Below are 27317 nucleotides of genomic sequence, written 5' to 3'. Positions count from 1 at the left end.
TAATTCTTTTGGTATAAACTTACCTCAGATTAATAAAAACTTCCTACGTGTCACAAACTTTTGATTCATTCCAATATATAAATGTCAAATTCTGTTTCAAAAAACTATACTCCTACTTTATTTCATTGACAATATTTACTTTCCGAATGTTCTATTTGCTAAATACCAGCTTAGTACTTCAATAATATACATTGCTTAGGACATCGCTTTTTCATTCGAATTCTTCGCCATTATATATGTATATATATATATGTAGTATATAATATATATTCGTTAGAGGGCTGATTACCTTATCCGCTGTTTTCGCTGGTATTTTTTCTGCTTAACAAAAAATAGTTGGTGTTTTTATTTTATCTTGTACCTACATATTTTATTTGATGTTTTATTTTCATTTAAGTTTACCTAAATTGTCAAACATTTTAGATAAAAGAGTTTGTAACAAATACCGTAAATAAATAAAGGGTTTTATCTTAGTCTATAGAATTTTATAAGTTTTATATTCACTCAAGGATCTCCAAAACAGCACCGGTATTTTTGACAGTGAAAACAAGATGTCTACCGCTAAATGTCATCGAACAAAGAGCGCTAAGTACAAAAGCACTCAACAAAGGGCGCCAAATAAGCGTATAATAGCCGTATTCAATGGATTAACTACAAACTTTTTGGTGTATGTAGTAAAACCTCTATGTTGCAAGAAAAAGGTCGAGTTTCGTATAATTATTCAAATTTGGAAGCGACTGCGGTATTTTTTAAGGTGCTATTGCAGGATATAGATTTTTAAAGGAGAAATCATTTTCTTTTCATGTTCAACTTTATGCCATCATCCCTAGAATATATAATATTGGAGAATAGGTTAGTATATCAAGTACATAATTTTTATAACTTTATTAAGGCAACTGAAATTGCAATGATCCAATTTTAGGCTAAACAAATTATTTTTAAGGTTTTTATTCTTAATATGCATAACAGAAGGCACGATGTTTAATTAACGAAATTTTCATTATTAGATACCTGTACCTATGTTTAATTTGCTATAAGAAATTTTTTGATCGACAGACAACAACGATATAAATATTTTCTTTACTGGCTTAATGTAAACTGTGGTTTAAATGAAGAATGGAATAAAATGAGCAAACTACAGAGTCCCGCCTTTGATAATGGGACATGTTTTTGGTACGCTTTTAACTTTGTTTGCACATGTGGCGTTTGGGAGCGGCACAAACGTCTTAATAAACTCGGGATATTTTTTTCTTATTCTTAAAGCTTTTAATTTAAATTTGGAATTTGTTTGATTTGAGTTTGTTTACTCAGAATGTAATTGTTCTTTAAAGTTAATCTTTTATATGGCTTTACCAATCCGCAAATTCAATTTTTCAAAGCAAAGTAAAGTGATCATCATTAATTTTTATGAGCTTGGCAGGGCTGATTTTATAAAAAAATATTATACTTCATACATTGCATTACATAAGGTCTGTAAAAATTAATAAAGAAAAAGACCGAGAACTTTAACTTCCTTTTGCGGTCAAAATGCTCTTCAGCCATAGAAACAGATTTTGGAGTGCTTGGTGGTTTAATAATATCAGCTGTCCGCGTTCGAAATATCTCTTTCCGAAATCATTAAAATACGCCTACTTTAACGAGCCCAATTGTTTCAGACATGCTAAAATGGCGAACTAGTCAAACAACCAATGGGAGGCGTGACCATGCCTGAAAATGGAGCATTCAGATTGGCTGTTTCACACTGTTCATTAGAATCGACCAACCACAATCGAGTACGGAAGTATGGGAATCCAGTACCATTTTTGCTACGAACGCGTGTGCACGAGTTTTTCAAATTTGGAAATAGAACGTTTTTATCTGATTTTGTGTTTATTTGTTGTTGTGTAGCTCAAAATTGTGTCTGTGTTTGATTTGTAATTGCTGGGATAAATCTGTGTGGATGTTATAACATTATTTCAACACGGTGAGCGTTTATTTTTAGAAATTAGCTTGTTAAAGTTTGTTATGTGTGGCTGGTCTTAATTTAGAGTTGCATATTAGTGTGTGTATGTTACAGTCTGCTCTATATAATTTTTTGGCCGACGGATATTTTGTTGTTTTTAAATTTTAAAATAATCACAGTGATCACGGTTTTGACCAGACTTTGCAAATGATGATTTTGTATGTATTAAAGTTTGTAAATATCATTATGTACTGAAAAACATTTTCAGAGTTTACAGAGATACTTATACCCACAACATATCCAGATAAATTTTATTATTTTGTACGTTTTCATAAAGAAAATGCATTCTACGTATCTACTTAAATATTTTTATGTCAACTTAAAACCTTATATTGACTATAATCGCTAACTTTATTTCCCAATAAACTTGACTGCGAATTGAATCTGTTTATACGAAAATTAGAAGGTGTGGCAACTGAAATTTATCAACAACACAATATGTAAAACGATAACAAATGAATAAGGTGATAAACTACCATTTGTGTGGCATCACAGACAGGACAAAGCCCCGCGGTAAATTGTGGTAATTTCGCCAGATATTCAGACAAATTACCTCATAAAAGTAACTTGGTACTGCAAATGATAATGATTGCTGTCGCTTTGTCATACCCATGGCATTCTTACTATACGATAGAGTTCTTAAGCTTTGTGCTATTTATTAAGGTATAATTAAACAGCACTTGCTTTCAATATTCAAGTATAAACTTTAAATACTTAAACAATATAATAACGCGAAAAATGAATATCTTAATTTAATATCATAATTATGTATGCAGTTCTTATGAAATAGTGTTATTCTTAACTTTAATATCTTCTTGAAGATAAATAATTTTTACTCAAAAAAACCGCAAGTTACGGCAGCGTAGGCAAAAATTAACTAAACTAAATATTCGACTAACGATTAATTTTAAATTCACTATACCAAAAAACAGAGATTTAAAGAGCAAATTAGTGCTATACGTTTTGCTCTGTAAAAATTATAAAGGCTATTAACGAAATCAATAAAAATACGTTTTATGAAACTTAATAACACGTGTAATAAATGTAAATCTTCTATCGTAATTTTGACCTTACATGATCATTAATTAACCCCCTACAGCATTGGTCATATAAAACCGTTTTACGTTCCGAGATACGATCTGACACGAGTGTTAGGCCTATTCCATTTTTGAATTTGACATTCCCATAGTGATTGACTATGGTTTATAATTACCTGTTATCTTGAAATAGACAACTTGTAGACCTACATCGATGCTCGATATTGGCGCTACAATATTATTATTATTTATTTATAATTTTATGGCCTGGTAACGAGACCTTTAAGCCATACAATATTATTACTGTGTTCCCATAGATTAAAGAATTAAAAGTAATCAGTATAATGAACTTATTACTTACCATAATATAGGGTATGAATATTAATTATATCTCCAGTAATTTATTATTATTATTTCATTCGATATTAGATACAGGTCATTTAGGTTAAGGTTAGGTCACAGGTTTTAATTTTACGTAATATACATTTTTTATATTTTTTAATAATTATTATCATAAAAGTGAGTAACTTTGAATTAAAATACTAAAGGATGACCAACAAATTTTTTCATGTACATTAGCATAAAGAAAATACAATTCCAATTAATTGCAGCTTCAGTTTAAAACGGGCACTGACCGTTTACCGCTTGTTAATATTTTATCGCATAACACAAAATCACATCACTAATAGCAAGGTGATTTGTACCATTATCATGGCGCAGTAATCTGTCGATAAATCTTGTGTTTTACAGCTGGTGCCCGCGATAAGGATCGTACGCCACGTGGGGTTCTAGTGATGTGTCAGAACTTAGATGTCGATATCCCTATATCCCTTCTAAACAAGATTAAATTCTTTTACAACTTATATATTTACTACCTTAGCTTAGTGTTGAATGAGCAAGGATTTTATTACTGTACTTCTGAGTTTTTTTTCGGCCCGACAGACGACTTACATTAACATTTACCAATAGCAATGTCTATGTCTATGGAGAGTTCAAACATACACGCTAATTATTTCATTTATAAATACAAAATGTCATGGAAATTATTTAATAAATAATATTTTTATGTGACTAGAATAAAATAATTAACAGAATAGAATGAAACTTAAACTGGTAAATAAATAAAATCATTATTATTACTCCACTGAATAACACCTATCGTTTGGTAGCAACGTTTCCTCGCTGTCGTGGTCTCGCTGAGTGAGGACCAGCTCTAGGGTCACCGGAACAGTACCAAGTGACAACTTAATTCTTGTTTAGCGCCTGTGTATTCGAACATGGCCTAAAACTCCTTATCCAAATAAACGAAACGAAACGAAAAAAGTTAACCAAAATATTTTTACCTTTTTGATTGCGCCTCGAAGCCCACCGAGTTCTAGTCGAAAACCAAGTACTATTTTTGTAATATACAAGTAGTACAATAACGTAGGATGTAATAGGCGATTTAAGTAGGTTTATTTTAGAAAAATAGGTTCAATGGGATATTTTTACAAGTTAGACAAAAGTATTTGGATGGGTGCCATCTGGACAAATTGATTGAAAAAATAGATACAGCCAATTGGATTGAGTGTATTTTGAATTTGGAACTTAATAAATAAATTGTTTTCTGAATACCTGAAGATTCAGAAAACAAACAGGATTAGAAGTAGGAAATCGAACATTGTTGTCTCTTTTGATTCGTAGTCTGTGGTCAAATATTATTGATTTATGTTCATATTCATTGACATAAAGCGTCAGGTATGAAATTTATTAAGGTCAGAAATAGAAATAAAAGTTATTAGGGTTGCAGACTAATACTTGTATAGATAAAACTCCCAAACTAATTCAGCTATTAATTACATTGATTAACATGATTTAAACGAATGCTAAATTGTGACATCCTGACCACCGCATAATGCGACATTTTAATTAGTTTCAAATAGAGAAACTTGACAAGATGAATAATTTATTTCGTTTTAATAGAGTCGTTTAGTTACATAATGTATTCCATTAAAAATAGGCATGACTAACAACTATTAAAAGCATTTGTTTTAATTCGGTTAAATTCATAGGTCAACGCGGTTTCTTTGGTTAAAAAAAATAATTAAAGTAATGAAGGAAATACATTTGCCTCGTTTATAACCAACTTATTTAATCGTCACTTTACCTCAAACCAACTTTATCGATAACCTATACTCATCCCTAACAAATCGTCAACTTCATATATCACCAGGGCCTCCCTAGCGATCGTGTCGATGATAAAAATTACTTAAAACACCAAACATTTAACATTATGCCCCTTTACCTTTAGTGTCCCTTTCACACCCACGTACTCACATATGCTCGAATGAAATAGAAATATCAATGTGAGTTATTAATACGACAATTTTGGGTGCCTCTAAGAAATTGTAGCGTAAGCATTTTTGTTTAAAGGAATGTATTGTAAATCTCTGTTGTCTCGTCGTTAAATCTTAGTATTATTTTATCTGGATATATTTATAAAGTTTATTTCTATCAGGTCGCATAATTTTTATTTTTGGGTATCTACGGTGTATGATGTAAATTTATGTTTTGTTTCAGGTGACGCACATATCTTGTGTTGCCGATTAAAATGAAAAAGAAGAGAAAATTAAAACGTATGCGTCTATAAAACACCTGATATTTCAAAATCACAATATTTATAAATAATATAAACCAGACAGAGACTGGGGTGTCCATTAAAACTATAAATATTTAAATAACAAGTTAAAAACGCAAATACGTAATCGCTTTGTCAACACTTCTGGCACTGCCGCCTTTTGTTTAGTTAGTTTTAAGTGGACTATCAAAATAAAACAGTACAGAACTTGAAAGTATACAACCTTCACGGATCGAAAATAAATTTATTTCCAGTCAGTTTAAAAAAACAAAAGACATTGACAATAAACTAAATACGCGCGAAATGTCAGCGTGAGTCTTGCGCGAAGTGATCGTTTTGGCGCGTGTTTTACTGTGAAGTACATATTGTGGTGGCAAAGTGGCTGGAGACGAGCATTTAGACATGTTGGGGGGCCCGGAGTGGGGCCAGCGGGAGGCCACCCCCCCAAGAGATGCACCCCTGCCGAGTTTTGGCTTCACACAGGAGCAGGTCGCGTGTGTATGTGAGGTTTGTATGGTTTTTATAAGTAGACTATAGAAAATATTTTTTGTCTTTGTATATAAGTGGCAGACATATTTTTAGTAAATTTTCATTTAATCAACAGCCTTTACAGTTGTAATTAAATTTTCCGGTATTGGAACGGAAAACGTAGAACGTTTTTTTTAAGGAAAACTTAAATCATAAGATAAAGACTATATAAATAGCAATTTAGTTATACGTTCATCACATCCAGGCAATTCAGTTCGGTAGACTTATTTACATCACTAAAAACACAATATCATATAATATTACTACCAGAGACTATTTAAAGACAATGAAATAGAAATGTCTCATAAAATCTGCTGTACACCTATATTTAAAAATTCTCAAAAAAAAAAATGCTTTATTTTAATTTTGTTTAAGCTTTACTAAGCAGTGTTGCCTAGTGGCTTCAGCGTGTGACTCTCATCCCTGATGGAGGTTTGATCTCCGGCTGTGCACCTATTTCTTTCTTTATGTGCGCATTTAACATTTGCTCGAATGGTGAAAGAAAACATAGTTAGGAAAACGGCTTGCCTGAGACCCAAAAAGGAAGCTGATCACCTACTTGCCTATTAGCTTAACAAGTGATCATTTATAAATCGTGAAAAAGATACAGAAATCTGATGCCCAGCCCTGAAAAGGTTCTACTGCCACTGATTACTGATTATTTGTAAGCTTTATTAAGAACTAATTGTGATTTATAACTATCTTGTGACATTTCTAATAATAAGCAGAAATAGGCCTATGAATTAATTTTGAACTATTAATATAACGCTTAAGTTTATTATATATTAACCAACGAATAATGATATTACAGACTAAAAAAAAATATTACACTACCAATTTTAGATATTAAAAGTATTTTTTGCTTATTGTTAAGGATTATTTTAGGTATTAGACGCCGTTCATACTTACTGCTATTTATATCCCCCCTCCCCCTCCTTTTGTCAATAAAAGTATGCAGACCTCTCAAAAATTTTAGTACATAAACGTATTAGATATTGGTGACCCGAGTTGGTGCTTTCCTGGCTCTATGAAAAAGAATATCAATGAAGCGAGTAAATGCTGCAAGAGTTAAAGGTACCACACACTGGACCAAACTTTTTAAACTTGTGATTTTCTTTTTAATTTTATTGTTTTTTGTAGGTTAAGGAAATTGCAAATAGGGTAAACGAATTAATTTTTTGTATTAATCCTTGAAAATACATTTCTGTTTCAAGCATAGACAGTGGGTAATGTGTAAAAAGTAAATAATTACTGTTGACGTAATCACCAAATTAGAAAATCCAACAGCCGTATAATGCGTAATACATGAACGGCTCCTTTACATTTATTTTTTAAGATTTATCTTGTTTAACAACAGATTTTCAATTACGATCACATATGTAAATATATTTTTACTTAGTTGCGCTTGTGTGTTCTGGGTGTTCCATTCTTAGTAATGGTTATGAAATCTCTCACGCTGAGAAAACCAGGAATGCTTCATGGGCAAAACAAGCTTTCGCCCATGTTTATAAAGCGATAAGCCACTTGCTATATAAAGTTTTAAATATCGTATGAAAACGTACACCGAAAAATGTTGAATTAAAATTGTTATCACTCAGTACAAAACTCAGCCCGGCTTAGTAGCAGTAGTGCACTACTGGATATTATTTTAATAAATATGTAATTGTGTGTGTGTGATATTTAAATGTCTTATGTAAACCTAGCATTTTTCTCTATTTAAATAGATATTTAATATCATTCTTTTCATACATTGGATTACATTATTGCAGTTTTCATACGCATTCCTGTAGAATTCTAACGGTATAAATAATATAAATTAAATAGTTTAATTAAGCTAGTTGTGGAGGAAGACTGATGTAATATTCCTCTAAACTATAGGAAACAAAATCAAAGTTGGAGGAAAGCCTCCTAAGGACCAATCCGATCGCCAAACTCCAAAAAAGTACATTTCTTTCCATTTTTTGTCATCGCTTCTTCAATACCATATATTTTTTCCATTTCAAGTAGGGAAATGGAAAAAATATATGGTTGAGTAGTTTATGTTTATTTTGAAAGATCGATACACGATTTACATAACTTCGCTCTACAGAAATCAAAAACATAGCCAATTTTTGACACTTTGAAATCATTCCATTACGAAAATTTATATAAAATATGATTTTGAAATTTACACGCTATATTTTATCGCAAGCCAAGTAAAGTTATCCATTTCAGAAAATTGACAAAATGACATTAATTGAATGTTGAACATAACTGATTGTTATTACGGGTAGGGGTGCCTCATTGCTTCAGCTCTCCACTGCGCACCGCAGACACTGACATAGCAATTCGTTTTAGGATAGGCCCTTAATAGGATTTTTTTGCAATTGTCTTTATCTTGATTTGTTAAACTATACTATTTAAACGGCTGACCCACTCAGTAATTCGTCTTTATTGGCAGCTGGTCCCTTCCTGATATAACAGGGATAAATAAACCAAAGAGTTCCACGAACGCCAAAACAAACAATATGAATCAGCCGCTTGAGGAACGAGATGCTCATGAAGTTTCATATAAATCTACTACTACTAGTTTATTCATAAATTGGCATCTTTACGGAACATGAATTTAGTAAGACGTTCGTCGTTGATTTTCATTTCAATTGATTTTAATTTTAATTAACGTGTTAGCTAAGGGTAATGATTTAAAGCTGAAGTATTTCCGTACCAATTCGACTTTAAGATTATTCAAGAGTAGAGCTAAACAAGTCATTGGGCGTATCACTTAAAGCAGATGAGCCTACCGTTTGCCTCCTATTACATACAAAAATGATTATTTATATCAAACGTATAGATTTATTGTAAAACAATAATGTACACGTTACAGTATGATTAACATTTATTCTTGAATATGTAAGGATAGATTGTACCGTCAGATTAATATAATATATTACTTATTAATTAGGACGTGAAACGAGTTTAAACTTTTTAAGTAGATAGTAGGTGTTACAGTCGTATACCGAAATATAAATGGAAATATTGATTTACGGCCTACTCTATCGATAAATGTCAAACTTTGTTTTATCTATTTCAAAGATATTTAATAAAAACGGTCCATCGATCGGTTATTGAAAGTTATTTTATGGGAAATGGATTGCAATATCTCTAGTAAACATTAGATTGGGATTGAGTATAGAGGTGAATGTACTGCGGTAACCACACGGAAACATCCCACCTTTGTCTTTATTAAAATACAACATATATAAAAATCTCAATCTACAAAAGATTTCTTTATTTGTGATAAATTTAAGGAACTCTAGCGATATCTATGCTTAATAATCACTACGATGGCGTCATACCGTAAACGCGCTAACGAAGTTATTTCAACTAAGGATTTATCTGTCGCAGCCTCCTAGCTTAATAAACCGTTCAATTAAAAACCTAGGCTTTTAACTTAACAGCGCCGTTTAATTAGGCCGCAGCGTTTATAACAACGTTTAATAAACTCGCTGGCTAGTGCTCATACGATAGAATGATCATGTGGCAGAAAAAAAAGAGATGAAATATATGTATAAAATATATTTATAAAAAAAAAATGATTGCCTGTCTGCTTGAAACTCGCTTGACGAGTATTGCGTGTAGTTGTGTATTTGATTTTTTAAAATTTTAAATCTGAATATCCGTAAAAATGTGACAAACTAAATATCCGTACAACATTATTCAAAACTTTACATTTATATATTATGTAAATACAATTATACGTTCTTAATTAAAATCGTATCACCTTCCTAAAAAGTTAGTTTGTAATGGAATATCGTCTTCGATTATTTGAATTCTTAATTTGCGAAGCCGCCATTTTAAGCCGTAACCTTGGCTACCGGTCGCTAGACGGATATCCGGTTACTGGGCGGGACTCTACTTCCAATAAAACTGTTTAGTAAGCTTAACTGACTTCGAAAAAGGTGTTTTTATACGTATGTTTGCGATTTACATATATATTGTCAATGACATTCAACTTGTTCTTTACAAATACACTGTTGTATATAAATCTAATGAAGTGTAAATAAATAAATACATAAATAAGCTTCCAGACAACCGTAATATGGAACAATAAAAAAAGAAACACCTACCCAGGTTCAAGTACAAGAAGTGCATAATTAATTAACAATAAGAAACTAAAAGATCTAAGTTGGCGCTTGTTTGCACCAGAGCTGGTGATACCCTCAACGAATTAAGTATCACAATACAGTTCTTCATCATTCTTCAGTTCATTTCCATATATAAACTTCTTATTTTTATTATAACTACAAAGTAGATTAAGATTTGTGTGTTGGAAATAAATATCATGTCATCGTAAAAAATATTATCAAAAATTCAACAATTTATATTCTGTGTTGTAAAACAATAAAACACATTAACGCTTCTGTGTAAGATAGACTTGAACATGGAGCCAAATTATTAGTAGCCAAAACGGGGCTATTACTCCATTATAAAGTACTCTTAATCCCTGGCGTACTTAATCAAAAGTACACTTATCGCACCCTTACAAAGCCATGATCTCATTGTTTGGCACAATTACACCCCATACCCCATTGCCCCTTGAATTAATGGATACAATATTGTGCAGACAGGTATGATCAAGCTGTTCAATGTCGATAAAATTGCACCTACAAATAGAATTACACAATTCAATTGTTTATTTAGGAGTCTATATGAAAATTCATTTAACTAAAATGTGATTCGAGAATTTCACCGAAATTACCACATTTTTATATGAACTTGCGCGACCAATTTTGATATTTTTTAAAGTGTGTGCAAATTGTATCTAGAATGGTTCAGATTTACAATTAGTTTTTTTTTTTAATTTTTTTTTTTGAAAAGACGGGGAGTACTCTACAATTTTTAGACTAATTACTTACTTAACTAGAAACTAAAAATATTTTTTTAATATTTTATTAAATAATTGTACTAAAAAAATATTTTAAATGTCCATTAATCACTTAACATCAGGTGAGCCTCCTGCCCGTTTGCATGTTCTATAAAAAAAAAAATTACTGGCGCTTCATCTTTTAGGTCTGGGCCTCAGATTTCTGTGCTGTTTCATGATTATTTGTCAATCTAACAGGCAAGCAGGAGATCAGGCTACTGTGCCTGACACACTTTGGTCAAAAGCAAGCCGGTTTCCTCCAGATGTTTTCCTTCACCGTTCGAGCGAATATTAAATGCTCACACAGAAAGTATTGGTGCAGAGCCGGGGATCGAACCTACGATCAGAGATGAGAGTCGCACGCGGCACTAGGCCATCAATGCTATAAATTATTATCCATTTTATACCCATCATTTATACATGAAATATATAATTAAAATGAAACTTACTTGTGGCAAATAATTCAGGAGGTACAACTCCAAGTTTTTTCTTTGCGATTAAAAAGAGTAGCGGAGAGTTTATTGGAAGTTCTTCTCTTCCGTTCTACGTAAAAACATTTAATGTATATTTATGTTTTTGACTTTCATAAGTGTACATTATGTTTAACCTACATGAATAAATGTTTTTTTAATTGAATTGAATTTGAATTCTAGTAGAGTATTTTTTAATAATGTCAGATATAATTATAATTTTGCCTAATAGGAAACCGCATCCTTCGTAAGCCATTTTATCCATTACGGAGCGAATCTCATTAAACGAAAACACCCCACCAATTACATGAGTAACTGATACTATGATAGGGTAAGGTGCCCCTAACGATGGGAAATTATAATCGATTGAAAATTATTTTAATATCTAGGGAGAAGTTTGGGTCCAGGTTTTTTCATAATGTTCCAAAATGACGCAGGTTCTGTTTAAGTAGTTTAATGTTTATAACTTTACTTAGCTTACGTTTTTAGTAGCTACATATATAACATTTGAAAGACTGTTTGGTTAGCATAGCAATCTAGTTTTCTAAGTTTTTCCGTGCATATTTTTATAATATCCTCTCAATAAAAACCTTCCTCAGAATTCAAGGAATTAAAAAAAATCGAACTTAAAAATGTCACTTAGTAGTTGTGATCAATTGAGATTTCGATAATAAAATGTGGGAAATATTAAAAATATATTCTCAATTAATTACTGGTTAGTGGCGACTTTGGGTGGTCACACACACTGTCTATTTGCACACATGTCGAACTGTCCGGTTTTTTGTTTAGCCCTAAATACACACGAATTTGGCAAAACCTGGTTAAAGATGACATTATTCATAATTGTAGCCTGTAGTTTCGAATTTGAACTTTGAAAGACGATATATCTGTGTAAGTATTTTACTGTGGCAGTTCATTTAAGTTCAGCAAATTTAATACATTTTTATAAAAGCTGTTAGCTACGAAAATAAATAGATAATGTATGTACGAATGGAAAAACTCTTCGCACCATAATAATTCTAATTTACTGCCGACTTATATAAGACTTATTTCTAAAAGGCTTTAAGTGTAGAGTCATGCGACTAAAATTAAATTAATTGTTATTCTATGAAAAATGAATTGCTGAGAGATACTACCTTATTTTAAGGTCTGGGCCCGAGATTCTGTATCTGTTTCATGATCAAATGATCATGAATGCCAATCTAATATGCGAATAGGTGATCAGCCTCCTGTGCCTGACGCACGCCGTCGACTTTTTGGGTCTAAAGGCTAAGGATTTCCTCAATGTTTACCTTCACCGTTCGAGCGAATTAAATGCGCGCATTTAAAGTCCAACGCTGCACAGCCTGGGATAGAACCTACGACCTCAGTGATGGCCACTAGGCCAACATTGCTGTTGTATTTAATTCATAATAAAAAATATAATTATATTAATATAATGTTTTGCTATTTATGTATATTGATAGAAGATTTGGGATTGTTGAATGTTTTTTCACTGTTACGTATGTATATTTTTGTCGGGGCAGATTACAAAATTCCATCTGGGTCACGTCGTTCCAAAAACGAGAGTTTTTAAGGTTTTTACCACCAGTATGTGGAACCAGCTGTCCACTGAAGTACTTAGTCGAACAAATTCGACTAGCCGGCTAAGCCCTGCGAAAGTGTCCATGGGCGGCGCGGCGGTATCACTCAACATCAAGTGCCTTCTAAGTTCTACCCCCTTTTCTATTAAAAAATCAAATCATTAAATTGTAATAATATTAACTCGTTTATTTAAATTGGTACATTGAGATTGATTTATTATAAAAAACAGCACAGTCAGCTATATAAAAATAGGCATGCATATGTCATATAAATGAATATATAATGTATGTATTTAGAGAACTACAACGACTTTGATGATTCACTGTGTATGTTCAAATTGAGTCGAGAATCTTTTAGATTTACAATTATATGTTTTTTAATTGTTGGGTACAACGATTCATTCTAGTCACGATTTGTGTGCGTTGGATTGTAACCCTCATCTCTTAAGTCATTTGAAAACATTAATAATTTTTTTACAGGTCCTCCAACAAGCTGGCAACATCGAGCGTTTAGGGCGTTTCCTCTGGTCCCTGCCTGCATGTGAGCGGCTCCATGCGCACGAGTCAGTGTTGAAGGCTAAAGCAATGGTTGCTTTCCATAGAGGCAACTTCAAGGAGCTTTACAGATTGCTGGAGTCACATAACTTTAGTGCCCACAACCATGCTAAGCTTCAGAGTTTGTGGTTAAAAGGTATATATACTTAATTGATCCTTAATTATAACTAGTGTTGCCCAAAATCGGTCTTGGTCTTGCAGTCTTGGTCTTGTTCTTGCATTTTTGCAAGACCAATACCAATACCAAGACCACCTTATCGTAGCAAGACCAATACCAAGACTGAAGCCTGCAAGACTTGAGCAAGACAATACTTAAGCCTGCAATACTCTTGCGTCTTGCAGTTAGGACAAACTGAGATTTGGGCGTTATCAAATTTTCAACTTTATCACTAGAGAAATAAGGTTCAAGGTTGATTGGGAAAATGTGATGTTCTGCGAATAAACTGTTGGTCGGTCGGTGTATTATATACCTACATATTTGATAATTTACCGACAAAGACGCCGCGGTTTGCAACAAGTGTATCACAGCATTTGACACGCTGTCTCGATAGTGGGTGATTTAAACAAATTTGAAACGTGGAAAAACTCCAAATATGAGCGACGTCATATTGCTTTACGCATTTGGTTTTAAAATCACACATTTCCAAAAATCGAGATTTGCAGTGTCGGTTTATCAACTTCTATCGTATCTACTCTAGTAGCTAGTAACCTCCATAAAAACAGCAGGCAACGTATAGTTCCAATAAAAAAGGAACATAATAAACAATATTATTTGCATAATTATCTACACTTTATTTTTGCGTAGGCACAAAACCTATTTGATTTTGATTCTGATACTTCTGTTTTTTAATCTTTCAAAGATTTATTCTATCTATCAAAGAATGCCGCATTTTTCTGTGTCGGTCTTCGGCTTGTGTGCTTATAAATATGAGTTTTTATTTCAATTTCAGTCATTTCTAATTGAGTTTCGCTTCGAGTCTATCTTATTTATTATTCTCGCCCATTTACCTAGCTAGGTACTCTAAATTCTTATTGCTTTCGGAGTGAATGTTTACAATTTGACATGAGTGACGAACAAATAGCAATAGGCTAATAGGTATTTACAAGTCTTGCGAGACTTGCGAGACTCTTGCTGCAAGATCAAGACCAAGACCAAGACTGAGAGCGCAATACCAATACCAAGATCAAGACCAGGTGTATTGACGCAAGACCAATACCAAGACTGGTCTAAGTCTCGTCTTGGTCTTGCATTTGGGCAACACTAATTATAACTTAGTGAAAGCTTCAGATTCTCCATCTTATTATAATAAGGATTTATAAGTATTCAGTTTTGACGTATAAAATATAACCTGTCAATTACTTGAGTGTGTCCTGGTCTGCGTCCGGTGAAAATAACATATTATGTCAGACACAAAAGGTATACAGAAGCGGAAAGGCATGTGGTTGCAGGGTATATGGGACTCTACCTACACGTGACTCTCTGTTATCTCTGACTGGGTAAGCAATACCCACCTCGCGTAGTAGTTCCTTTAAAGCCGTGTTACAGGCTCCAGGTTTGGTCTTGCATTCTGATCTATGCGACAGCGAGTCTCTGTAACGCGGCTTTGTAGTAACTTCTCCAGGTGGTTTTACCCAATCTCTGAATAACAGAGATATTGGTGTAGGTCCAGGTCCACATACCTCTGCAACGTTTTAGGGCAGTGGGTGCATAAATGCATTCCCACCTCGAATATAAAAAAAATGGTCTTGCATTCTACCGTCGCGAGAGCAAAGGCCTAGGTATACCGGGTTAAAGCGCCTCTGTATATACATATGAAATACTGTATTGCCTCCATGATTCTATGTAATTATTTATTTCAATAACCCAATATATATAATTGTTATTTATAGCACATTATATGGAGGCGGAGAGGCTTCGCGGACGGCCCCTCGGCGCCGTCGGCAAATATCGGGTGCGGCGTAAATTTCCACTTCCCCGCACTATTTGGGATGGAGAGGAGACATCTTATTGTTTTAAAGTGAGTATATAAAAATAAAGCCCATTAAAATGTATAAAATATAGATAAAAAATAACATAAAGTATAAATAACAAAAAAAATATATAGTCAAATTTTCTGCAAATAGTTTCAAACATTTATATGTTGATAATATGTATTTCATTCATTGAAACTCGATCAATATTAAAGTAATCTTTGACACTCGTTCATATGTCTGCCGTTTGACGTTGATGTTATTAAATTATATATAATATATTATATTAAGGTGCGTTGCCGGCCTTTGAGGGAGGAGTACACTCGAATTTTGAATTATTAAATTTGTTTTTATTTTCTATATATTAATTATTATGTTTAAAAAATCCTGTTTGTGTGTTAAATAATATCTTGATTATTATGTTTTGTGCGTGTAGGAAAAATCGAGATCAGTACTTCGGGACTGGTATCTACACAATCCGTACCCATCTCCGCGAGAAAAAAGGGAGTTAGCTGAAAGCACCGGACTCACAACTGTACAGGTAATTATATTTTTCCAAAGGCTGTATCGTAAACCGATACGTTGGCTTTGAGGAAGCGGTAGATTGGTGTAAGGTTTCACCGCAACTTGTGGAAAAATAAAGAAAATTAACGGGCATTAGATTTTCCTAAGACGAGTTCTCATACACTAGGTTATTAAAATAACTTGGCAAATGGACAAGAGGTTCTGATGATGATAACCGCCAGTTATAAACACTCTGAGAAGGCTCGCAAAAGGCTAAAAATTGGTACGCTCTTTTCTTGGAAATACTTCAGTGGGCAGCTGGTTCCACATAGTGGTGGAACGAACGTCGAGGTGATTCCGATGGAATTTCGTATTCTCTCTCGACGTCCGATGATGAAATTGAAATTATGATCCTATTGCACTTTTTACGTCATTATTATTGAAAGCCATTTAGGTTACTGTCATTATTTTGTGTCAAAAACGAGAATTTTGACATACGGAAGACATTTAGCGCCTAAGTTTTGGTTTCGACTCTGAGAGAAATATTAAGTGTCATATGTCATAAACTAGGTTGATTTTCATGGGTTGCCTGGAGGTTTTCTATCACAGGATATTGAACAGCACATATTAATGGTCTTATACATAATTTGCTTATTTATTTGCGTAGTCCTATAAACTCATTAAAGAATGTCCTGTCAAAATATTATGTGACATCGAACAATAGTTATTTGAGGCTTAAACAACGTTTATGAGAAGGGTATCTAGACAACAATGTTAAATTGTAATACATATATGAATTAAAAGCATTTTGAGTATATAATAATATATATTTATTGTATACATACGTGTTTTCAAATTACAATATTATGATAACAAATTAACTTGGTTCATAGAAACTAAATTAATCTATATATAGTTTTTCGTCTCTTTCTGTTATATTATGTTTCCACTGTGATGAATAGAGACAGTTGATGAGTTAAAATGATACATTTGGACTAATATTATTTAATAACAATGCTAAAAATCAACAACGTCCATTTCATAGATAGATTCCATACAGTGTTCTCCATCTTTGGATGGAATGGATGGCAATGTAGGTAGGTACTGCAAACGTGCCGCAAGTATTAAATCTACTGATGAATGCAAGATTTGTTTGTATGAAAGATGTGAAGTGGTGATACTGGTCCTGTGCATGTGGTATCAGGACAGTTTAATTAAGTGATGATAACTTTAAATAACTTTTTAATTCTATCTCACAGGTTTCAAATTGGTTTAAAAACAGACGACAGCGGGACAGACAGGCTGAACACAAAGATAGGTGAGTTTTACAAAACTACCCTCAATATGAGGGTAGTTTCAACAAACTTTAAATATTAACGATAACACGTTTTCTTTAATTGCGATTGGTCAAAAGGAATTATCATATAATGTAAAATGTATTAAAACTTATGTTAGACCTATTTTTATTTTTTTCAATATTCAATATTTTTTTATATATTCAATAATAAATTATATATCACAAATTAAATCAAACAATTCTGAAACCCGTATTATAGACAGACCCGCAGTACAAAGTAGTACGCGAACTTACTCAACCATACTCGCTGGCTTAGTAACTTGATATCCCGTACAAACAAACAGAACACATAGAAAAATAGCTTTTAATCTGTATTAAATAGAGTTGAAAGTTGCAAAATAATTGTTACAGTAGTCGCTCAGCTGTCTGTATATGCTTTTGGCCCGGTTTTCTTCGTTTTATTAAAGTTTTGCAAGGGTTTTATTAAATAAAATATTTCGCCCTAGTAAATTATTTAACTTCGGCAAAATTCTATTTAAATCTTCTTAACCGTTCTGAATATCTGCCATATTTTGGACTATACTAGCGCAGTTCAGTATCTGATGCTGATACCTGTTCTACTATAATTATATAATTATAGCTCGTCTTTTGCCTTGAATTTTACACACATAAGCCGCAAGAAGTAAATTGAAGATGACGCAAAACTTCCGAGATATGTGACTTTCCGTATTTGCTAAAACAATGTTTTTAAATAAAATTTTAGCCAACTAAACAAAAAATTAATTACGTTAAAAAAGAACTTGGTATCAATTTAGAACTCAATTCTTTTCTTTCGCATGTTTTTAATAATCAAGTCCCTAGACTATTCAAAATAATTTTACGTAACTCTATTGTTGTTACTTCATTGAAATTTTCTGTGTTTCATCAGAAACACCAAAGTTAGATATATTTTATTGTTCTTACATGTTAATTCTGATATAAAACAATTTCCTAATATTAAATAAGTGTCAAAATTGATAATTATTTCCAAGTCCGCCCCTGAACGCTTTTAGACGCAGATGGGATGGTGTCAGGTTACATGAGGCCGTCTCGCTCGCACACCACCTCTCTTTCGCACGTTCGTTCATTTCGCGTTTCCGCGTTATATAGTGTACTTAATAAAAGTACAGTTGTAACCTTTAACGCATTTTATGAAATCTAAGAATATATACAAAGATAGACTTAAAGATAGTACTTGCCTGAAAATGCTTAAAAATACATATAATTAGAGGTCGATAGACACGTCTTAAATACAATTTAGTAAATCTAAACCCTCGAAACTACTTAACGCCTACCATATTTTATCTAAATCGGTTTAGGAAGATTTAATTACTTTTTAGCATATAGATAAAAATAAAGAGAAAATAGTTAACAAAAATTAACTATGTCAAAATTTTCAATTTACCATAATCTGTTCCAATAATCTGTATTGTTTCATTAATTAAAAAAAAGGAAAAACAAGAAACTTGAACACCACAGATTATATTTAAATTCGTCGAAATACAAACACGCACAGTTTTGTATATAAAACTGCAACTTCATATGGAAAGCAGAGATGCGTTTTAGATTATTAATCTAATAATACTAATTAAGTAAAATTCGTGTTGTATGGAAATTCTATTAAAACCCCGACTCAGGTGGTCACGTCCACCAAAAACGGATAAAAAATTAATACCTTTTAACCAGTCATCCGCACATTTTCACTTCATCGATCACAAACAGGATTAAGTATTAGATCCTTTCACAAACAAAAACGTTTAAACTATTGTTGTATTGTATATGGCGCTTCCTTTTTAATGTAACCGAGGTTTAAATGTTACCATGTCTAGTGCATTTTTAGTGATGTAGAAATGATTAAAGTAGACTAATATTGCCATAAAAAAGATTTTCAGTACGATTACATTGCCATAATATTTTTTTTTGTTCACGTTCAACTGCAATCTGCCATAATATACATATAAAAACACATAAAAGTAGTACACTTTACCAACATCAATGAATGCTATCTTAATATATATATTTCTTGTGTGCGTGTGTATGTGACTGAACTCCTCCTAAACGACTGGACCGATTTAGACGAAATTTTTTGTGTGTGTTCATGGGGATCTGGGAATGGTTTAGATTCACAATTTTGTCCGCTGGACAATGTTTTTTAAATTAATTTTCAATTTATTAGTTGTTGTTGATTTTGGAATGTTTTACATTGGATCCGACAGACGGCGCTACGATCGCAGTGTCAAATTTTAAATAATATTCGAATTTTAATTCTAGTCTGTCCCGAAATTTAAAAAAAGTTTTGTTATCATTGTGGTATATCGTGTGTGACCATGTGCTGGATCGTTAGATATTGTCATAACATTTGAATAATAATTTTCATCAAAATGGCTTATTAAAAATTGAAATTTTGAAATTAAAGACGTGTAGACAGGACAACGTCTGTCGGATCCGCTAGTATACATGGGATTTTTGAATTCATTATATTTCTCTTCGATTTGAGACAACGTGTAGGTGATCTTTGTTTAATATCCAACTCAGAATCCTGCTTGTTCCTTGAAGTTCTCAATTTCAGTATTCATGGTTTCAAGCGGTTTTAGTGATATCAGTTTTTATATCATTGATAGCTGACTAATAAGTCTGATAGGCTGGGGGATTATTTTGGAACTGACCAGTAGTTAGAATTAGGTGTAAAAATATCAGCTAAAAATGTTATGGTTTCATTTACGATTTCACCTGGGGATTTTATACGGTTTCGTTTTGGTATTTCTGCACCGGTGATTTTTATGAGGGTTTTTTTGTCGAAATAACTTATTATGAAGAAACGTATTTGTTACAAGTTACAACTTACATTAATCAGTGTTAGATTTAAAAATAGAAAAGCGTAATTTTGTGCTCTGTGGTAAAGCTTGTCTTAAGCGTGCTACTTTTGAAGTCGTTCACGGTTCAACGCTCTTTTTTTTTACGTCACACTCACTCGTACGGTGAAGGAAAACTTCGTAAGGAAACCGGCATGCCACATATCAGAGTCAGAGTCGAGACGTAGCGCTTAACACTTTTCCAATACTAGAGGCATTGGAACGTCTCGAATCTGAATTTCAAGGTGAAACCAAATGAAAAAGAAAGAAACCATTCACTGAAGTCTGCTCTGGTTAATATTTAAATATACTTATCTGGTTGTGCTGACTTGTTTCATATCCCATATTTTGATAAAAAATTGTAATTGTAAATCTCTATATGGAGTACGCGAACCTTGATTTATTGTTATCTCCAAACGCGTATTTTTCTTCAACAAATAAATTATTAATATTTTTTTCTTTGTTGGTGGATAATCATTTTCGTGTATATATACTATGGTTATATTTTTTCTTAAAAAAAAACTGAATTAGCAATACACTGTTAAATAAACAAGAAAAACTATTTAGACAGATCCATGTAACAAAAGTAATTAGACATTCATATGACGTTATATCTTAATCAATGGAATATCTGTGGTTACTCATAGACAACACCAACTATACATAAATACGCAGTTAATAGCCTGTGAAACTTTTTTTTTAAATTTTGATATATAAAAATAATGGAAACCGTTTGTCTATTCGTCTATCGCCCGCACGTATCACATTACTGGGGGCGGTTGTCAGTACGTCACTTTATTTTACCTTCACTTGGTAACTCGATATGCCAGGGGTCCGATTCTATGCTGCCTGATATTTATGACATATGACAGTCGAGTGAAGTCACCATTGACCATCAACAAAGTAACTTGTATAGTACCACAGTATAACAGTTACTGTATACAACCGTTAATATTAAATTAATTATATATTATAATATAAATTTATTGTCAATGAAAAATCATAACATAGTTTACAAGTCAGGGTCAAGGTCAAGAAAAATAAGGTTTATTAAAAATGGTTTTCAGTTTATAAGTTTAACACAAAATCATAGTTAATTATTAATTAATTTATAGTTCGGTTTAACACAACAGTTACTAATGTCAACGAGAAATCATGAGATAATTTGCATTTTATTAATCTTTAGTTTATGGTATATCGCGACCCTAGATTTATGCCCCGATATCACCTCTTGTTTATGAACTATATTAAATGCAATTCGACGCTATCACATCTCTAATATTTATGCGTTCCTTTGTTAAAATCTTTGACATTTAAGACAACACGAATTAAAGCACTTGCGTGGCAATGTGTCTATGGGTGGTATCCCTTAACAGCATTTGAGCCTCCAGGCCGTTTGTTACAAAAAAAAAAATACAAAAAGTATTAAAACCTTTTTTAAAATTACGTATATGTTATTTTTTTTTCAGTGGCGGTCCCGGCGACAAGCAACTAGACTCTTCGACAGATGATGACAGTGACGCGCCACATGTCACTCCAGCGCACTTGACGTCAGCACCCCCTATATATCCACACGCCTTATATGAACACCCCCTAGCTCACCTGCCGTATCACCATTCGTGATACTAGCCTTACGTTTAGGAGCTGTTTATCGCAAAACGTTATTTTTAGGTATGAATGACATACTAAAAAGTCTCATTAACTCAATTTAACTAAAGTAACAAGAGCCCTTACTATGGAATCCATATGATTATTGAATTTTCAATATCATCAGTGGTTGCAATGTGTGATATGTGACAAGTTACCTATTGCTATACACAGATGGCGCATTTTAAAGAAATTTAAAATTGAATTTCTTAAGCAACGTAAATTAAAGAATTATAAAAAATATTAGGACTTAGTACATAAGGGTAAAATGTACTAAGTCCTAATATTTTTTATAATTCACTATCTATTATTTAATGATAATTTTTGCAAAAAGCGCCATCCATGTTTAGCACAACCTTGACAAATGTCAGCGTCAACTGTCAACTCTATGAGAACGATATTGCTAAATCAAGATTCTTATTGATTTTATTAGAATGGTTTCGAAATTTGTATTGTTTACTGTTTCTTTTTTAAAGAAACATTGGTATAAATTTAATAATATTGGTGTGAATAAGGTTTAAAATAATAGTCTGAATTTGTGATTATTGGCTTCCTATAGAAATTATTGTATATTTAAGTTCTATTTAATCTATATTTTATTTATAAGTAATTTAAGTCACCGCTTTTCATCTTTAAAAAGTTTTAAGAACCCGTCCTTAGATGGCGCTGGAATACATTATTGTAAATTTTCATAAATCGAATAGTATAATGTTCTATATTTCTTATTCTTTCTGCCAAATTCTGTTTATACTATATAGAGAAGGACAGACAGTTTTCTATAGTCTACGCCAAAAAAATACTACTACATTGAAATAAAGTCTCTGATTGTTGAAATTTAGAATCGCATTTTATAGTAAGAAATGCCTGCGTCTTAATTAATGTATTTATAATAAGCGTTATAAAACCAGCACAACTTTTCTAATAAACATCAACATTATTTGCAATTAAAATGTAGTTATTTATTTAATTAAGTTCATGTAAATTTTAATTCATGTAACATAGAATAGAATTTTTAAATGAAAGTGTGTTGTTATTATAAATGGTGTTTTATTGACTTCTTTTAAATATACCAATAGATTTTACATGGATTGGTACAGCAATATTTTTTTATTGGAAGCTGTGGCTTTTGCTAAAGGATTTTTTTAACTTACGATTCGTCCCTCTAACGCCATCTAGTTTATGAGACAAGAGTTAAAATGGACGCGAGAAAAATATTTCAAAGTTCCAAGGTTCCTATTTAACATACATATTAATTAAATTTTGTAGCGATGATAACCAATTACTTGTATAACACGTGAAGTAAAATCTTAACATTACAGAATACTGCCAACCTATCAATATTGTACCAAATGGAACTAAACGAATGTAAAAATGTATAACACACACACACACATTTTAAGGATTTTCTTTACTTTAGTTTCATGTTCGGCACTTGGCTACAAAGAAAAATCTAGTAATATTATTCGAAACTTATTAGTTCACACTTCAAAAACTTAAAAACTTTCAAAAAATAATATACACTTATGAATGTCAAAAAAAAGAAATATACAATAAATGCTTCTAATTTTATATTTACTGCTAGTTCCCAAATCAAGGGAACGGAAGAGAAAAACTGGCAATTAACTCTCCGCCACTGTTTTTAATCGCCAAGTTTTAAGCATTAAGTCGATATTTAAAACTGTAGGAAGATCTTTTAATGATTTTTGTTAAACTATTATAAACCTTGATTAATACACAAAAGGTGTTTGCAAAGATATTAACTTTACTAAGTTTCACAAAAAACTCGGTGTTTTGTGTATGATGCAAGTTTTTGTGTTATAAATAAATTATGTGTTATGTAATAAATGTTTAAAATCGATTATTATCACGTCGGGGTCACCATTTATGCATCACGTCGAGGTCACCATTTATGGGATGTTCTATATTTTTATAAATCACAACCCATTTTTATCTTTGTTAAATTGATATATTTCTTCACAAACAACGGTAATTAATTTATATTCTTAGTAGAAACGCTCATAGGAAAAATACATTCTCACTCCTCTTAAAAGTCTGTTCTGAGTGACGTCTGTTTTCTTCTTTTCTAAGTGTCCTGTATTTATATTGCCACATACATCAAAATCGTATAGAAAATACTACACCATATAGTATGTACATTTTAGTGCGTATCTACGATACGCTACAGTATATAAAAATATATACGTTGAAGCCTTGTACTCTAGCCTTTCGACTATCAAGGCGATTATCGGGAATCGAAATTTTATATAATAAATTAAAACAAAATAAGTATACTCAAATAAATATTTTATTTAGAAACTTATACAGTAATATTCTAAAAAGCTATGTTCATCATTTTATTATTTGACTTTCTGTCATACACTACTACGTTGGAGCTGGTGAAGAAGCCGACATCGATGACCTGTTTCGATGTCAGGTGATCGCTTAAACCAGCTTTGTTCATCACAGTCTCAACACTAAGACCCCAGAAATGATGACCCTTGTACGGTGTGTTGTAGTTTACGGCGACGTCTCCAGAAACACTGGCCTCATATTCCATCTCAACCTTCAAGGATCCTCTGGTAGCGTGGAGCTCAGCCAAAACAGACTGGCCAGGTTGTAACAAAACATCGACATGAGATGAAGATCCAACAGTCACAGTCTGCGATTGCTGGCTGCTGCTTCCATAACTCGAAGAAAACACCATCGAAGTCTTTCCAGCAATGTTTGCGAAGTCAATATCAAAATCAAAGCCGATCTCAGAATTAATGGTAAGCTCATCTGACTGACTCCAGGAAGAGCTCATAGTGTTTTGAAGGGATTGGGATATCCCAACGTTGAAGGTGGCGGGTCTGGAGCTGTTGTTCTCGAAGATTTGCTGCATGACAATCTGTGGTTGGGATGTCATGGAAATAATGCGGCCCCTTTTGGGGACCAGCGTTCTTCTAACTTGCGGCCATCCAAAGGACTTGAATAGATCTCCCCATGGAGTTGGGCTCTTCAGGTAAGCATCGTCAGGCCAACCACCGAAGTACGCTTCTACGCCTGTCTTCACATTTCTGTCGTTCAATTTAAACGACTCTCTTTCGCGGTCACTGATGACATCGATCTCCTGTCCTGAGAAGGATAGGTGGAGATCTTTCTCAAATGTGCCAGTAAGCTCTACCTCGATCTTGGCGATTGCCAGCGCAGGTAGGAGGAGTAGAAGTTTGAAAACCATGGTGGATCTGTAAAAGTAAATAATTATTAAATATGCATAGAATAAAATAACTAAATTATCATGTGAGATTTGACGAAGAGAAAAGAAATACACCGATTCATATATTTTAACATATTGGTTTCAAAGTGTGGGCGAAGCAACTATGGATATCCAGACATAGCCTCTTTACCAGACTACTCAATCTAGATATTGGAGAGTTTTCGTCAAAGCACGGAGAAAGAAAGGACGGTGAGTCAAATCGGATGTTGCCTAGGGTACACAAAACTTAAATTTAGGTTTGCCTATAAAATATATTTACCAAAATCTCAATTAATATATACATATACAGATACTAATCTGTGTCTGTTTGTGGTTTACAGGACACAAGATTATTACTTGGGACCAGCTAAGTAGACCAGAAACACCACCAACATTAAACACAAATAACAATAATAACAAAATAAATAGAACTCACCAATTATCTTCAGATGTCACGTCTCAAGTGATAATATTCAATCAAAAATTATGCATTTTATACGAAAAAATCTAATGACTGGTACATTGCGTGTTACTGTCAATACACTTGGCCGGTTATTTTTAAAATGGCTAGGTTATTTCAAAAAAATATTACATCGGTTATAATATAAGTAATTATATTAATTTATATTATATCGAGTAATATGCATGGGGTTTAGTTGGCGCTTGGTAGATAAGCCAAAACCTGGAGCTTTCCTCGCTCAAATAAATGTTTTAATCTCACAACTTTTATTTTGATAATAATACATTCTTCTTTGATAATAATATTTAGTATTAGCAAAAGTTTTAAATACTAAGCATATAATCATAAGAGGGTTGTTTGACCCTAGAGAGTGGGTAGTCTGAATACTGTAATAAACAAATAAATTGTTAAGAAATAAGTTAAAAAAAAAGAGTAGAGCTTTGTATTACGTTTAATATTATGAATAAAGTTTTAAATAATTATAACAGAATTAAAAATAAAATATTCAAACGAAACCGTTTTAGTTTTACTGTAACAATGTTTAACCTGCTTATTTTAGATATTGTGTACGCATCATTTTATTAGTCGCTAAGCAATTTTTGTTGATCAGCCTAAATTTTACAAATGTCTGAATAGGCTTATACACTGACTTCGTTCATATTTTACATACTTTAACACTTTCACACACTTCACACAAAGTAACTTTAATTACTTTGTCGACGACCAATTTATATGTTTGGTCACAATGATTTTATTAAGTTTTAGCAACTTGCTTTATATATTTCTAGACCTTAGATTTCTATATATTTATCGAGATCAATTATTTATTCTAATAGGTAAGTTTCGCCGTTGACTTTTTTGCTCTAGGCCAAGCCAGTTTCCTCACGAAGTTTTCTTTCAACGAACGAGCAATATCAACTGAGAAACACAATTCATTACCACTAGACATTACTACTTTATTACACTTGACGGATTTGATTTATGTATCGGCCTTAAACAGGGTCGATATATTAACTGCCCCTAACTTGTATTAAAATAAAAACATGATAGTTATATCAAAAACACTATATAGCCCTCTGGCATTGAGTGTCCATGGGCGGCGGTATCACTTAACACCAGGTGAGTTTCCTGCCAGGAACAGGAATGCCAAGAGATGGCAAGCGGCTGGATGGGATGGATGTCCATTGGAAGGTCGGGACAGGCTTTGGTATAGGATTGTACTGTGTGGAAACGATAGCTTCGTCTCACCTGCCTCGGTTAAGCCAAAAATCTGCAGCTGCCGCAGTGCAGGAGGAAAATAATAAACTGTTCAAATATCAGATTTCCTCCAAGTTCCTTTTGTTTCCTTTGGAGTAGAGACTCTTGGACCAGCCTAAGGTCACAGGCGCTAAAGATTAAGGTTGATGTCTGATAGATAGAACCGGTTACCTCACTGGAGGTAATGCTGTCATAAAGTACATTGACACAGGGCACAAATTTTCTTTTTATTACTTTTTAATTATTGTTACTATTAATATGTTGTATAAAAGAGTACCGAGAGTTTTTTTATTTTTACGCCGGCTTCTTCTCGTGGTCTACACCCTCTGTCTTCTTTGCCGATGAGTAGGGATGCCCACA

General features: G+C 32.7%; 2 protein-coding genes across 2 annotated transcripts; one reads left to right on the top strand and one right to left on the bottom strand.

The window, feature by feature from the left end:
* Positions 1-1779: 1779 nt before the first annotated feature.
* On the top strand, positions 1780-22269 carry LOC111000234 (homeobox protein SIX2). Its single transcript, XM_045629610.1, has 7 exons — positions 1780-1963; positions 5599-6163; positions 13621-13831; positions 15586-15713; positions 16103-16207; positions 17430-17488; positions 21828-22269. Exons 2-7 carry the CDS (start codon positions 6059-6061, stop codon positions 21979-21981), a joined length of 762 nt encoding a protein of 253 aa, XP_045485566.1. The 5' UTR covers positions 1780-1963; positions 5599-6058; the 3' UTR covers positions 21982-22269.
* Positions 22270-24292: 2023 nt separating this feature from the next.
* LOC111002086 (spherulin-2A-like) lies at positions 24293-25772 on the bottom strand. The gene is made up of 2 exons (XM_022272192.2): positions 25677-25772; positions 24293-25229 (listed from the first exon to the last, which is right to left on the bottom strand). Exon 2 carries the CDS (start codon positions 25220-25222, stop codon positions 24338-24340), a length of 885 nt encoding a protein of 294 aa, XP_022127884.2. The 5' UTR covers positions 25223-25229; positions 25677-25772; the 3' UTR covers positions 24293-24337.
* Between the last annotated feature and the right edge of the window lie 1545 nt (positions 25773-27317).

This window comes from Pieris rapae, chromosome 9, assembly GCF_905147795.1.
Source record: "Pieris rapae chromosome 9, ilPieRapa1.1, whole genome shotgun sequence".
NCBI lineage: Eukaryota > Metazoa > Arthropoda > Insecta > Lepidoptera > Pieridae > Pieris > Pieris rapae.
Note: the sequence above shows the minus strand (reverse complement) of the source record. Positions and strands in the feature narration are given on the sequence as shown.